At 31.9% G+C, this 16161-nt stretch overlaps 1 protein-coding gene across 1 annotated transcript; it reads left to right on the top strand.

Moving 5' to 3' along the window:
• The first annotated feature begins 2 nt into the window (after window positions 1-2).
• Window positions 3-8340, top strand: LOC123205117 (altered inheritance rate of mitochondria protein 25-like). Its single transcript, XM_044621937.1, has 12 exons — window positions 3-252; window positions 374-919; window positions 2192-2278; window positions 2645-2686; window positions 2807-2851; window positions 4391-4456; window positions 4566-4622; window positions 4724-4785; window positions 4993-5113; window positions 5900-5977; window positions 6049-6155; window positions 7882-8340. Exons 2-12 carry the CDS (start codon window positions 386-388, stop codon window positions 7910-7912), a joined length of 1230 nt encoding a protein of 409 aa, XP_044477872.1. The 5' UTR covers window positions 3-252; window positions 374-385; the 3' UTR covers window positions 7913-8340.
• The last annotated feature ends 7821 nt before the right edge of the window (window positions 8341-16161 follow it).

The following is a 16161-nucleotide window of genomic DNA, read 5'->3' as shown; positions in this document are numbered from 1 at the left end:
TGAAAAGTGTTTTTAAGCCGAACATTGGATAGGAAAATATCAGTTCCTCGTTTTAGTTCGACTGAATCGACGTAGAAGTCTTCGAACCTCAGGGTCCAATTAATCAGGCATGGATAGGTAGCGAATACCTAACGACCAGGTGTCTTTCAAATCAGAAACACTGTCTCTTTCTTTCAAGCTCGGATACAACACGGGAATAAGGAAAAAGGAAAAGGAAAGTGAGAGAAGAACCCAGAAAGAGACTGCTCGCTGGTCAGCCTTGGTTTCATTTCTTTATTGCCACAAGCATTTCATTTATTATTATTTATTTACTTGAATAAAGAAATGGGAAAATTTTTATAGGCTATGTTTGTTTATTGTTCTGGTTTCTTAGGTCAACTGGGCAATGGGGTTTCGTTCTTTTTCCAAAATTTCTAAAACTGTTGAGAAAGTTTCTGCATTTTTGAGTAATGTAAATAGACAGCAAAAGGGTATTTGGAATTCTGCAAAAATTGGAGTCCTTGACGGGGGATGCTTGGAAGCAAGATTTTTGGGGCAGAAGGAGGGTTTTAGGGCAACTGGGTTCACTGATTCAACTGTGCAAGGAAATGTTTTAGGGAGATTTAAGGGAAATTCTGTGCAGTTAAAACGATTCTTTGGAAGCAGTGCAGGTAATGTTGCTCAGTTGGATAGAGATTTTCTTGCGCAGTTATGGATTGCCGATAGGAAATTGGAAAAGTCTAGAGATAAAAGAAGAAGAAAAGTTGTTCAGAGTAAGAATTATGGTGAACAGGTTTATGATGCTGGGCCGCAAGGAAGATGGTTTTCAGGTTCTGCCGTCCCAGAAGAAAATTCTTATGAGCAGGGTAAACCAGTTCTGCGTCAACCTCCAGTTAGTCAGTCAATTACTGGCCTTTTCAAACCTGCATGCCCGGAGGAGGTGAATTTGTTTTTCTTATGCTTTATTATTATATGATTTTATTGCATGATTTATTATGGTTACTTTACACAGTGTGAATACTCTTTTGTTCCTTGGATGAGCATGCGTCGCAAAAGCATCAGCAGATTGCATTTCTAACATTACAGTTATTAAAACATTACTGTGTGATGGTTATAAACTTCTTCAGCAATACATCCTTATTAAGTTTCTAATTCCTCACTTAAGTGGATAATTCCTGTCATATAAATCAAATGTTTGTGTCTGTGTCTGTGTTTTTCAGTTTTTCCATTGGGGTATAATAGGGGTTGGAGGGGTGGGGCATCATTTTAATATGTTTTTTGACATGCACGAATTTTTTGTGTAGTTCCATTGAGTATTACATGGCATTGATGTAGGACCTGTAGTTGGGACCAAAGTTGTTGATTTTGTTATTGTGGCAAGGCTCTTTTTTATCAGATTCATGGCCAATGAATTGGCAATTCTGTGCCTGGGTGCTTTTGTTGGTAATTTAGTAGGTTATAAGTCAATGAAAAAATTCATCTGTTGACTTGAGTTGCTAGACCAATGCTAATGACACTGAATTTTTTGTATAATTTAGTTTTAATAGCATTATAGTTCTGTTACTGTATTGGGATCTTAATGACACTGAATTTTGGTGATTCTTGAGTTTGAATAGCATTATAGTTCTGGTACTGTATTTGGATGAAGGGACACTCAGTATATTCTTTGCATCTTATTATGTTAAGAATGAGAAGCTTGGTCTTCTTACCTTCCAATGTTTGGAAAAAGGGCCATTATATGTATGCTCTGTGGATCTTATTAATGTAATGTGAAGCTTGGTTGTGGTCAGGAGTGTCTTAATTTAATTACTGCATGTGCACATATCCCTGGATGTATGATTTTACTTATTTGTATAACTTTGCTTAAGCACGGTTACTTCATGAACACAAATATTTCATGTATGCATAAGCAGTATACTGCCATTTGCTTTCTAGTGTTTATGATTGTTCATTCAAGTCAAGAGTGTCAGAACTTTATTTCTACATGTGTGCATATGCCTGCACATATGATTTTGCGTATTTGTATAACTTTGCTAAAGCATGATATGATTTATTCATAAACACAAATTGTTGTGTATGTGTAAGCAGTATGCTGTCATTTGCTTTCTAGTGTTTATAATTTGTTCATTCTTGGTTCAACTTATTTAACTTTTACATTTGCAGGTCTATTAGCAAACTAGCTACTTTATTTATCATTTCTTGAATATTTTAGGTCCAGGTTGCTCCTCTTCTTGCACGGTCCAATTTGCTGATTACTAGGGACATTGAGTGGGCCAATCTTGTACTTGGTTTTGAGCAGGTGATTTTTCCCCAACTAGTTTTCTCTTGCTTTCTTTCTTTCTTTCCTTCCTTCCTTCCATCCCTTGTTTTCTATCTTATGTTTTATATACTTATTTTTTTGAATCCATGTGCCTGCTCATATGGCTGGGTGGTTAGTGGTTCACTTGGAATTGAACAATCCTTATTTTGATAAAATGAGCTGTTACTGTGATGGATTCTTACATGTCATTGTATGTTGTCTGTCTGTTGTGCTGTTTGATTTTAGTGATTGATTTGCCATTGTGAGTTTAGCTCATGGTTTAATAATGAAACAAGTGTTAGTTTGACTTATTGTTCTAGGGTCATATCTGTGCCTTTATTGCTAATACTTGTTTTGGTATTTTAGGAGAACCGTTATGCAGTAGTAGATGTATGCTATCCTCAATCAGTAAGTACCTTATATGTTTCTTCCTATCCTTTTGAACTTTGAAATATCGAATCAAGTTATAAACAAAAATGCTTCTTAGTGTAGCAGTCTAATATACTTCCTGGTGTTTATCTTATGCAGCCAGTTGGTTTTATTCGTGAGCAGAGTAATGTCATTGCTAGACAGGTATATATTCTTTATACTTAATCAGTTTTAATCATTTTGTTCTTTTTCAAATTGTGTGGAAAGGTAGGACAAGATGTCATACTGAGCATATCGAAACAGTTTTTGCTTTGTGTGACAAATTTAAAAACTAATCAACTCGTTGCAGCTTTCAATCTTGTAAGACCTTCAAAATTTAAAACCCAATAAAATAAATTCACCTGGACAGTCATTGTAGTATGCTACTGGAGCACTTTATCGTCATCTCATTTCACGAAGTAGGAAAGACCACTTCCTAGGGGCACCTTCAGTTAGTCATCATTATGCAAAAGCCATAACATAGCTGTCATACCAGTTACATAGGTCCTTTACACACTATATCTGTCCACTAAATGTTTTTGAAGTCATTTTCCTAGAATTTCAATGGTAATTGTCCAAGCTTCAATATCCCGAGACTATCTGAACTTGGACAAGAAATAAAACCTTATTTTAGTCTACAACATTACTAGTTTGTTCCTTGTTTAGATTTGCCCAAGGTAAATCTTTCCGAAGTTTCTCTTATGTTGATGTTTCAGCCTTGGAGTGTGAAAAATGGCAAGGACTTTGCTGGGCACTCTTAGTGAGGATGATCTTTTCTCCTTTTTCTCAAATATTGCTTCCTTGATGTTGCTTTTGGACCTCGTAATGATCATTCTCACAGTGAAGTTGTTACAAATGATGCCCATCAAGTGTGAAAGACCATGTGACTAGACATTGTGATGCTACTAAATTTCCATGGCTTTCTTATTTCTGATTCAATGAGAAAAGCAAGTGGAACAATTGGGGAACTAGTTTACATTTCTGAAGAGTCAACCTTACTACCGCTAAAGATCTCTTTATAGATGCTGGCTGCTTTTTTATCTGTTCTTAGAATGTACTCTATATAGGTGTTTTATGGTTCTTTAGGTTATGTTAACTTCTTTCGCAATCCTAGATTAAAATTAGCAAACCTATTTCTTCTTCTACACTTTTTTTTTTGTAATAAAGAATTATAGCATTGCTTGTCAAATCACTATAACTTGGATTCATTCATGTACATTTTAGCAAAAAGTTCATGCACCTCACCTGCCAATTTCATTGGTCTAGAATCTGCATATTGAGTCTTCTCCCATTCTACAGGAAGTTAGGATGTATCGTTAATGTATAATGTCAATATGATGTGTTTACATCATCTTACATGCTGTTTACAAGTGCTAGAGCATGTATATAATTTTTGTGAATAAGGGAATACCTACATGGGCTCCCCCCAAGAAATTGATAGCAAGATGTTAATATTAATATATATGGCCTAGTAGTAGACAGGCCCAGAGTTTTATATTGGATCATAACTATGTCATATTATGAGTTTAAATATTCTGATGAGTTTAGGCATGCTGGTATTGATGTACCGAACCACACTATTGATGGAGTCACATATAGCAACTTCATTTCTCACTTATGTGTCAACTTGATAGTTTTGTTTGCAATGGATTGATTTTATTTTATGAAAACCCGTATGCTGATGCTTTCTGCAATTTTCTGCAGTTGCTTCGGCTGAGACGTCCTTTTGTTGCTTACATAACTGATGGAATGGGTAATGAACTTTTCAGGGTGAGGAATTTGTGCAGATTTCTTTTTGAACTAGTGTAACAAGTCACTAGGTGCTTAGTTTTTCATTCATTGCTGTTTCAGCTTTAAGGCTTTGTTTTGTCACATTCAGGTCCGTAGGCCTTTCTGGTGGATAACCAGTTCAATTTATGCTGAAGTTAATGGTAAGGTATGTGAATTAAGGATTTTGGCATTGCAATTGTTTAAGAAATATCGAGTATCTATACTGCATTTTGGTAATTTGTGCTGCCTGTGTTTGTTCCTCTCTAGGAAATTGGTGTGGTTCACAGACGATGGCACCTTTGGAGGAGGGTGTATGATTTGTACCTAGGGTAATTTAAGCTTGCCAATTTTTTTATCAATGTGTGTATTAACATTTTCTAGTCCTTCGCTACTGCCCCAACCAATGGGAAGTTCAGGCTTTCCTTATGTGACTAGTAGACGTCCCCATTTCTGCCCTTTGTCATTGGGCTTTCATGCTAAACTATTTGATTTTGCATCATCTAAAGCAGTAAAGTTTTTAATCATGTTATTTGTAGGAACAAGCAGTTTGCAGTGGTTGAAAATCCAGGCTTCTGGAATTGGACATTTACTTTGAAGGATATAAATGGGGAAGTACTGGCTGAGATAGATCGCGATTGGAGAGGTTTTGGTTTTGAGGTTTGCTCTTTTCCTTTTAGGATGTTCTACCACTAATTACCTGCTGGCTTTTGAGCGTTATCATTTCTGTCATTTGCCATAATTGCACATAATTGTTTTGTCGAAAATTATTACACTTTAAGGAGACGACGTTTTGGAGTTTACATGCTTTTGTCATGTTCTACTTTGAATGATTTTCTCACTCAGTTTGTTTCAAGTAACCCTATGGTTTTACTCTTATTAGCTTATTACTTTTGCCTGGTAATTTTTATTGTGCCTGTGTGTCATCTAAAGTAAAAGGACACCGTTATATACTCAAATGTTGCATGAAGCTACATTTGGCATCAAGTGGTGGTGTTAGCAATACCATCATTATTATACTAATTGCATCTCACACGTACAGCAGAGTAAATCCTCTATCAAACTAATGAAGCTATTTTGTTATGTGAAAGTAAATCAAAATCAATTCTGAATGTTTTAAGGCCATGAAAAAAATGTATACAAGGAAATTGGAGGATCAAAGAAATTCAGTTTGTAGAACTCTGTACATTATATATCAATTGGTCTTTACTTTCATACAAAGTCCACTCTTTATGATTTCTTTTGACATATTGGATGTAAACTTTTTTGAGTTTAGCAAAAAGGGTTCAGGACAAGCTGGATATATCATTTTTATATTTATTGACTGAACTATTATATTTTAGTGAGCAATACAGATTAAGGTTTTTGATCTGGCTTGGTGCAGATTAAGTTGCATTCATGTTATCCTGATCAATTTTCTATTATTATTTCCTTAATGTAAATCAGATCTTTACGGATGCTGGTCAATATGTGATCCGATTTGGGACTGCTGATTCCAGGTCCAAGACTGGCCCTGCTAAGGCGGTAAGCACCATACCAGAGAATTGATTCTCCTTATTTTAAATCCATTAATACAATATTTTTGTTCTGGACAGATTCAAGAGTTGAACGTTACTCGACCTTTAACCCTGTTGGAGAGAGCTGTAACTGTTGCTTTAGCTATCTCTCTGGATAATGATTATTTTTCGAGGCATGGTGGCTGGTAAGCTTGTTGGTTGGATCTTATAATGACGTAGGTATTGATATAACACATTCCCTTGACAGCAGCAGCACAACCGCTTAAGCTATAAAAATTTATTTCTTTGTATGACTCTGGCACTTGAGCTGCATCTCCCAGTCTACTGTTGAATGTTAAATTTATCCTGATACAAGGACCCAGAAGCCAGACTTCCCAATTGCTGTCATGAGTGGTTTACCATGTGTTTAATTAATGCAAAATGCATGCACCCCTGATAGACTATCAAATTCAGCGTTATAAGAAATTATTAAACACCTCTGTTTGTGTAAAATATGTTAAAATTTACAGTTAGGAATTTCTAGTCTTTTTATGGGAGTTTCAAAAAAAAAATTTCCCTTCATAAAACATGGGCTCATCACCATGTTCTTCAACATATCACTCACCTCTAATCTCCATAGATATGCAACCGTCCCCAAAAATATAGCAGCTCTACCTGTCAAAGCAAAAGGTAGTGGCAGAAGCTTCTTTCTGAACTTCATGAACCATGAAGTTTGTACATTTGCTGGGCTTCTTTGTTGAATTACAAATGTAAAAACTAATGGTTGCTGAGTTTGTGATTACAGTGGGTTTGGTAAATTGATTATGGGAGGAATATTTTTAGATTTCAAGAAGAGAAAAAGGAGCAAACTGGGAATCAAGAAAATTTTTGTGGGAAATCTTGGGGAAAATAAAATCCTGAAAGTTTGCAGGAAAAATTTTGGAAAAATATTTCTGTCGAAACTTCTGTGTTTAACATCTGTCTTTTTTTGTCTTTTCTCTCTATCTTCTTTCTCTTCTTTTCTTTTCTTTTTGCTTCAGTTTGTTTGATTCAAGCTTTTTAAGAGAAGTCAGCCCTAACACAAGTACCATTCCAACCTTCTGTATTGTGCTAGACTGTAAAATTAAATATCCTAATTGAGCTGGTAGTCCAATTGTTGTGATATGTCTATTCGGTGTTAACGTTATCATCATCCTCATGTTAGTACAAATTAATTGTGATATCGAATGTGTTGTATAAAATTATTGTATATGTTAACTTTCAAGGTATACATACTCTTATTTTGATGATAATTGAACAGTATTCTCACAGTTGTTTCAAATTTATTTATATATATATATGCATGCATGTGTTAGCTTATTTTGCGTGAAGCATGCTACCTGTTAAAATTGGCAACCACTTTGTCTATCAGGCCCTAACTGACGTATATGGGGGCTTAACTCATGAAGAGTTGTTTTAGGATTTTTCTTATAAATATGAATCTTACTAGGATTCTTTTAGGAATTAGAGTCCTAGTAAAAGTTATTTTTGGGAAAAAATATTAGTGTATATAAACGTATTATTCTCTTGTGTGAAGAATATACCGATTCATTAACAAATATATTCATTGTAATGAGAGATGAGGGACTATTGAAATAATATTAACTTTATTAGATGTAATTCTGTTTTGGATGAACCAGGATAGTGCAGTCTTTCTCTTCACTGTTTGTGTGTTTGTTTGCTTCGCATATTTAAGTTCATTCACCACCAGTATAAAATTTACTAAGTTTTGAGTTCTATAATTTCTTTCTTTTAGCCAAGTGCATGTGTTAATTGATGTTAACTCGTATTTTTGCCTCTTCTCAATCATTCACCATTTGTCTGTAAATGCATTTTCTTTTCTTGAATTACCATGCTGATGATGTTTGTTGACCACTCATGCATGTTTGACAGGGGACTTCCATTTATCGCTGTAGGTGAGTAACTCTCTCCCAGTTGTGTTCTTGGAGAACTATCTTTCAACTTGGAGATTCAATTCCATCTTTGCGGAAGGTATTTTAAGAGAAGATCTCCATCTATTTCTTTGGTTTCTTATATTGTTACCGATACAGTTGTTGATAGAGAAGATCTTCATTCGCCCTTACATTTGTATTATTTCTAGGTTCAGTTCATAAGCAAAGTTTTATTTTATGATATGTTTATATTGGAAATTGGTTGTGCAAGATTTGATACCCAAATCTTATCAAGATCATGAGTTTCGAACAATTACAAACTGTTCATAATGTATAAGTAACCCTAGTTATGTTTCTAGGAATGATACTGGAGCAAACCATAGATTTGGGTACTGTGTATCGTTTGTGAAAGAGTTGAGTATTAAATTTTATGAATACATGGGAATAGATTTTTGAAGTATATTTAGAATTTTTTTAATTTAATTTGTATAGGCAGATCAACCTAGTAGAGTTAGGGTGATACTGTTCACTCAATCGACAACCATCCGACAGGACAACAGTGCCATTCATTAGTTGACTCTTGTTTGGGTTTGTTTTTGTTTGAATTCACCTCTACTTGTTAGAATATTTGTAGGCCATTAATTAGATCTATTCTAGGTGTACACAAACCACATTATAGATAGAGTTGGATTCAAGTTCAATCTAAACATGTCAATTTGTTCAAATTGATTAAAGATGTTAGCGGTTGTCATTGAGGCAAATAGTGGTGTTAGAGAGAGATTCGAATTTAATTCAGGTTAAATTATTGAATTGAAACTTCAACATGAATTCAATACGAAAGGAGCCAAACATTAATTCAAGTCACGATGGTTTGGTTTGAATTTAATCCTAATTATAGATATGGTTCACGTTTTTTGTTTTTGGGTAACAAAAAATCTTATTTGAATCGGATTGTCTTTTTAGGGTCAAAATGATCACATTACACAAATGAAATTCTAAGGGCTTGTTTTGATAATTTATCCATCATCACTTTAGCCTTCCATGGGTCTCATCACTTCAGCCTTCCATGGGTCTCATTTGGGTTTGCTTCAATGATAACTTGTTTGGGTTTGCCAAACCTATTCCATAGGTTTACCATTATGTTCTTATAAACAGTGGCTCCCACTAGCAGCTTCTAAGGATAAGATAACAAGACTGAAACAATAAAAATTGGAAAAAAAAAAAAAAGAAGAAAGGTTTAAAATATAGTATTTGAAGCAATCAGACTAAAATATAATGATTTGAGACGACAAGGATGAAAAATAAATTATCTCAACTTTCTCTTGTTTCAACTTTCTTGTTCGTTTTGTCTCTGAAGTCTGAACAATGTCAATGTTATGTCAAAGTCTCTTTCAATTTAAAAAAAAAAACCACTCACAGCTCTCTCTAGCTAGAAAATACTCATCTAGACTGAAAGAAGTTACATTTTTACTCTAATCAATCTTCTCGTGGTGGGTCTTCGTTGTCTTCTTCAATTATTCACTAAACAATGCAATGTCATGTCAAAGTCTCTTTCAATTGAAAAAAAACACCACTCACAGCTCTCTCTAGTTGGAAAGCACTCAACCAAACTGAAGAAAGTTACATTTTTACTCTAATCAATCTTCACGTGGTGGGTCTTCGTTGTCTTCTTCAATTATTCATTGAACAATGCAATGTCATGTCAAAGTCTCCTTAAGTTGACAAAAGACACTATTCACACCTCTCTCTAGCTGGAAAGCATAAGCCAAACTGAAAGAAGTTAGATTTTTATTCTAATCAATTTTCACATGGTGGGTGGTTGTTGTCTTCTTCAATTGTTCATTGAACAATGCAATGTCATGTCAAAGTCTCCTTCAATTGAAAAAAGACACCACTCACAGCTCTCTCTAGCTGGAAAACACTCAGCTAAATTAAAGGAAGTTACATTATCACTCTAATCAATCTTCACATGGTGGGTCTCTGTTGTCTTCTTCAATTATTCGCACTATAGTTGATAGACTTTTACTATAATCTTTTTTCGTCATCTTCAGTTTTCTTCTCTCACAATCATTTAGAAACCACCCAAAATTACTTTTTGTAAATATTTATTAAATTTAAAATGGGTAAAATCCAAGAATTTTAATTTTAAAAAATGACAAACAATCCCACTTTTAATCGTGATAAACAACAATTTATATTGATAAACATTAGATTATTAATATATAGAAATATATTTGTTGTCGTTCTAGAAATCTTAGAAGACTTTTTATTGACTTATATCACATAATGTGTTTATTGCTTCTTATAGTGGAAGGGGGTAGTGGACAAACTGTTTGAGCTACTTTTGAAAAATAATTAAGAATATATTCAAATCGACTTAAATCTATAATGACGAGCTCAAAATTGAACTCATTCAAGTTTATCGAAAATATCATTAAAAATGGAATAAAAAATATCACAAATAAAATAGACAGTTTTAACAATAGATGAATAGTATCAGTGATATGATGAAAATTATTATCGAATAAAAATTTGAACTAAACTCAAATTAAAACCTTAATTTGAATCAAATTAAACACCAAACTTGAATTTAATTAGCTTTGTCTGAATCCAATTGCAAAAGCCACATGAAGCTCTAAGTTGAGATAGGACTTTTTGGCCTATTAGTGATGTATAATTTCATATAGTCCATTTTGCTAACAATTGATGGAATTGACTTAAAATTATTTAAAAAAAAAAAAGATTAAAATAATATGAAAAATAAAGGTACAAAATTATAATATTTGAAATAATTGGATTAAACTATAATAATCTAAAATGTAAAATGAGAAGGATGAAAAAGAATTTTACCTTCGACTGTAACAATCAAAACTAATGAATGGGTAGATATTTAGGTTTCGAAGATTAGCAAAAATCAATTGGGTTTTCAATTATAACAGTGCAGTCACTGTCATGTGGCAGCTTCTTAAAAGATGAAAATGACTTTATGAAGTATGAAATAAGAAAAAGTAGGAAGGAGACATTACAGTGGAGACCCACCATGTGAAGATGAAGATGAATGAGAGTACAATTTACTCTAAAAAATCTAAAATGAAAAAATAATTCAAAATCCTTCTACATGATGAAATTTCCTACTTGACTTGAGATATTTTTATATCTTCAATCAAAATATTTGAAGAGTAGAGTCTCTATCATATGGCTACTTCTTGGAAAATGTCTTTGTTTTTGTCAAATTAATAATCTATCTACTACTTATTGACTCTTCATTTTCCACGACAAATTAATAGGGTCAGTGGTAATTCTAGTGTCATATCAATTGAATTTGGTGGAATTTTCGTTTCATGTATAAATAAATTGAGATGATAATCTTGTAAGAATTTGTGTTTATTTTAAGGCCAAAGGACTTTTTCCCATCCAAAGTATCTTGTTTTTCCAAATATCTCTCTCTTAATTATGAAAATTTCAAACATCCACTTATAAGAGGGTAAGTTTGTTAGTTTTAAGGGCAAAATCATTATTTCATCTATAATATTAAACATAAATTAAAATTTAATTTCCTTTTTTCTCCCAAACCCTAAAAACTAAAAGTTAGTCTCATAGGTCAAGTTTTAAAAAATGACACTTTCCCCTTTAGGAGTTAGTTTTCAATCTCCATTACCAAATCCGAGACCATCATTGGTGATAAAATGTTCCTAATGTATTACTATGCTCTGACGGTCTCTCTCCTTTCCTCTAGAACATTGATTAACAAAAATCTTGTCTGAGAAGACGAAAAGCTTTATTGGAAAGATGAAGACGAAGATCTCATCTTTGTTTAGGAAGACAATCATCAAAATTGAGTTTTGAACTAAACTCAAATTGAATTTTAATTTGAATTCAACTCAAAATAAAACTACACAATAAGTCAAAGTTGAGATAGTTAGAGTTTTTTGGTTTATGATATTTTTTGTATTGTAACATTTCATGTTGTCCACTTTACTAATGAAAAAAGAATGAGACTAAAATGGTAATAATTTGAAAATGAAGGTACAAACAAATATTTGAAACAATTCAATTTGACATGCAAAAAAGAATGAGACTAAATTATTAATGGTAATGGAAACCAACAATTGTTCTCTACCCTGACCCTTTTTCCTCTTTTGGTACACCTTAGTAATAGATGGCCTAAAAGTTGCCTCAACCCTCTTGCAACATTCTAACCAGAAGCCAGCTCTGTCATCTTAATCTTGTATCGGTTGGTTAATGCGAATTGAATGGCTTTCAACCGTTGGAAGACACTGTTGTACAGTTGGGAAAGAATTAAATTTTTGCATTTCAAATCAGTTTAGCATGTTCTCCATATGGGTGTCTGGGGCCCTTGTCAAGTTGAAGTCTTAGGAGTGAAAGAATACCTCTGCTTTAGGGATCAGATAAGACCTTACACAATTGACATCTGAACTTAATGCAATATATTTTTATCATACTTCTCAGCAGTGGTAATTAGTTGTGGGTATAAATCTTTGAAAAGGGACAACTCAGGAAAATGTAATGGGAGGAAGATGAAAATCATAAAATTTTGTGTTCACATGATGGTGAGAATGTTTAATTAAAGGGGACTAATGGCATTCTTGTATATGTCGCAAGTGCGTGATTCGTATTCTAATGTAAAGAAATGTGTAAATCAATTGATAAGTTTATCTTTTCTTTATCTTGGTATAAGTCTATGGTTTCTGGTCGCCACTTTTCCATGTTTCTTGCATTCCATCAGTCATTGAATGAAGTTTGTAGTTGAAAATATTTTGAACTTCAGCGCCTTGGTCCTAGATGGATTCGTCATCTCTGACTTTTACCCTTGGTCTAGACACAACGTCATCATCTAGATGAAGGATTTCGTATGAATTCTTCAAATCCTGACGAAATCTAGCCGGAAGGAGAACCGTCACTAGGAGGGAGAGAACAATCGTCGTTTGCCAGGGAATTTGAAAGAGGGAAAAATGTCACTTTTGAAAACTTAATCTTAGGGGAAAAATGTTTTAAATTGTCAAGGTTTTAGGGTTTAGAAGAAAAATAACTATTTTACCCTTTTCTCTAACAGAAAATTTTAATAAAATTAATCTATAGGTAGATGTTTGAGTTTTTTAACTATTATGGGTGTGTTTTTGAAATTAGATTAAAACTTAGGTGGGAAATTTTGTTTGGCCAAGAAGAAAATATGGACATTGAAATGGTTGTTGAAATGTAAAGAGTGCTATTAATTTTAATAATGCAGTCATTGTCATATGCAAATGACTTTATGAAGTATGAAATAAGAAAAAAACAGAGAAGAGACATTATTGTGAGATCCACCATGTGAAGATGAAGATGAATGATAGTAGAATTTGCTCTCATATGAAAAAAAATTCAAAATCCTTTTACATGACGAAATTTCCTACTTGACTTAAGATATTTGAAAAGTTGAGTCTCTATCATGTGGCTGCTTCTTGGAAGATGCCTTTGTTTTTGTCAGATTAATTATCTACCTACTGCTTCTTGACTCTTCATTTTCCATGGCAAATTAATGAGGTGAGTGGTAATTTTCAATGTCATATGAATTGAATTTGGTGGAACTTTCGTTTCATGTATAAATGAATTGAGATGATAATCCTGTATGAATTTGTATTTATTTTAATTTAAAATTGCCACTGTTTCCAAAGTTAAATCAATTGAATTTGATAGAACTTTCAATTCATTCATAGTAAAGTTAAAAACAACTTACACATGGTTATCATACAATATATACATAAAAAAATGATACATATTTTAGAACACAGTGAAATTTAATATGATACAGTGCATGTATCATATAATGTGATACATATTGATTCGTAACAATAAAATTAACAATATAAACTAATACATTTTTTAAACTAAATTAGATATGTAATTAGGGGTAGATCTAAACCGAACCGAGTTTAAATATCTCTTGACTTAAGTTTAACTCAAATATAACATAATATGACTCGATTTGAATTAATAATTTAAATTCAATTTGATTTAATTTGAATTGATAGTTTGAATAAATAATTCGAATTTGATTCATTTTGAATTAATGATTCAAACTTGATCTATTAATTTGATATGATATAATAATTATAATGTGATGGAAATGAGTTGATGAGATATGAAATTAAAAAAAGTAGAAAGAAAAATTACAGTGGAGACCCACCATGTGAAGAGGAAGATGGGTGAGACTCAAAATTTCTCTCTAAAATTTAATTTAATTTACATTTTGTTAATATAAATATAATTTTGATAGTCACTTCTCGCCAATGGTCCTAATAGTTGATAACTTTTCTAACAATAGAATAATTCCATTGAGTGACCTACTACTCATTACAACAATTTGATAGTAAGTTATTAATAGTAATTTATAAAATAATTTTCCACCCAATTGAATTATAAAATAATTAATTAATGAAGTCGGTGGTCTTCTTCAAATGGTGAGTTTCCACAATCAATCAATTAAATTTGATGGAATTTTCTTTCATTATTCATATTAAAATTATAAGCAATTAATTCTTTTTCATTGTAATCTCTTTTCACCATCTTCAATTTTTTTCTCTCTCTATCATTCAGAAATACTTTCACTCACAATATTTTTACTCACTCAAAATATATTTAATTATAATATATTAAAAATAATAAAATTTTATTTTAATTCTCTTTTTAGATTAAAGAATTAATAATTTTTTTTAAGATTAAATTTTACGAGTTATATTTTTCTCATGATTTCATTTTAAACAAAATTTCTTCAGCACTAGAATTTGGCTATCATCTCTCTTTCTCTGATGTCAATAGTCACCGTCCTAATAGAATTTAATAAAATTATATTTATTATAATAAAGAAAATAAATTACCGTGATAACAAAAAGTTTACAAGATACAAAGAGTTAAAGAGGATTAAAGAGGTAATAGATGTCACCAACCTGAGCTAATTTCTAACTTATCAGTAGAACACAGTAAATACATTCACCTATAGGGAATTTCATTAAAGAGGTAAATAAATTTGAAAAACTCATCAGCCAAAAAACTAAATGAGAATGAAAAAAAAATTTTAAAAAATAATAATAATATATTTTATTCAAAGTGATATCATTTTATATATTATAAAATGATATTATTTTATTTTTAATAAAAAATAAAAAATAACAATATATAATATATGTTTAGTACAATAAATATATAAAATACACATTTTATACAATTTAAGCTCCAAAAAAAAATGATTGAATATATTAAAAACAGTTGAATATGTTAAACATGTTTAATACGCAAATTTATTAATTATTATATTCAATTTAGATATTAAAATATTAATAAATTAATTTTAATTTTGTGATCAATATATTCTTATTTATAAATTTTGTTGAATAAAAATATTTTTATTTTTAATTAATATATTAAATATAAAAAATATTTTAAAATAATTGTAACAAGATACTCTGCATAGACCACTTTTCTCTTGACCGCATATTTGTCTACAGCAATAATTCTTGTAATATAGTGAGAGTAATGATTGAGTTTCTATAATTGTTAAAAAGAGAAATTAATTGTTAAAAAGTTTACCAGCTCAGCTGCTTTTGCGAGAGCACTTAATAAAGTTTAGCTAATGTTTAACTTTTTTTTGTGGTGCATAATTTAAATTTATTTTTTATTTTTATTCTTTATATATTTATTTACATCGGTTTTGCTGGAGGGGGACCCCAAAATGCCTGACCTAGATTGGTCAGTCATTCAATTTCCAGAAAGTGAACGGGTCCACGGCAGGACACTGGCATAGCCAGTTTTCATTTGATTGGACATTTTTGTCGGCAGCAATAATTCTTGTAATTCAGTGGGAGTAATAATTGATCTCTTTTATAGTGGAAACCAGCTCATACAGGGCTGACCTAGATTGGTCACAGTCATACTGATCTCTTTTATGATAATTGCGTGTACATTAGCAGTAGGCCTGAAAACCGGCTCAGCTGCTTTGGTGAGACCACTTTATTTTCATTTTCCACCACAAGAAGTGAAGTCAGCGGTCAATTTTACAGTACGATCCTTTTTTTTTATTTCAATAAATACATATTATTTTATTCACATGGTGATGGAAATCCAACTTTGACCAATTTCTCCCCCAATAAATTCATCCTTGTTTACGGTAACCTACCATTTTCTGACAAGGGGTTTCCGTATATATTTTATTCAAAATGTTATTATTTTGTTTATTATAAAATAATTTTTTTATAAAAAATTAAAAAATAACAATATATAATAAACG

The sequence above is a fragment of the Mangifera indica genome, unplaced genomic scaffold (assembly GCF_011075055.1).
Source record: "Mangifera indica cultivar Alphonso unplaced genomic scaffold, CATAS_Mindica_2.1 Un_0002, whole genome shotgun sequence".
NCBI classification, from domain to species: Eukaryota; Viridiplantae; Streptophyta; class Magnoliopsida; order Sapindales; family Anacardiaceae; genus Mangifera; species Mangifera indica.
This window is presented reverse-complemented; position numbering and strand designations above follow the sequence as displayed.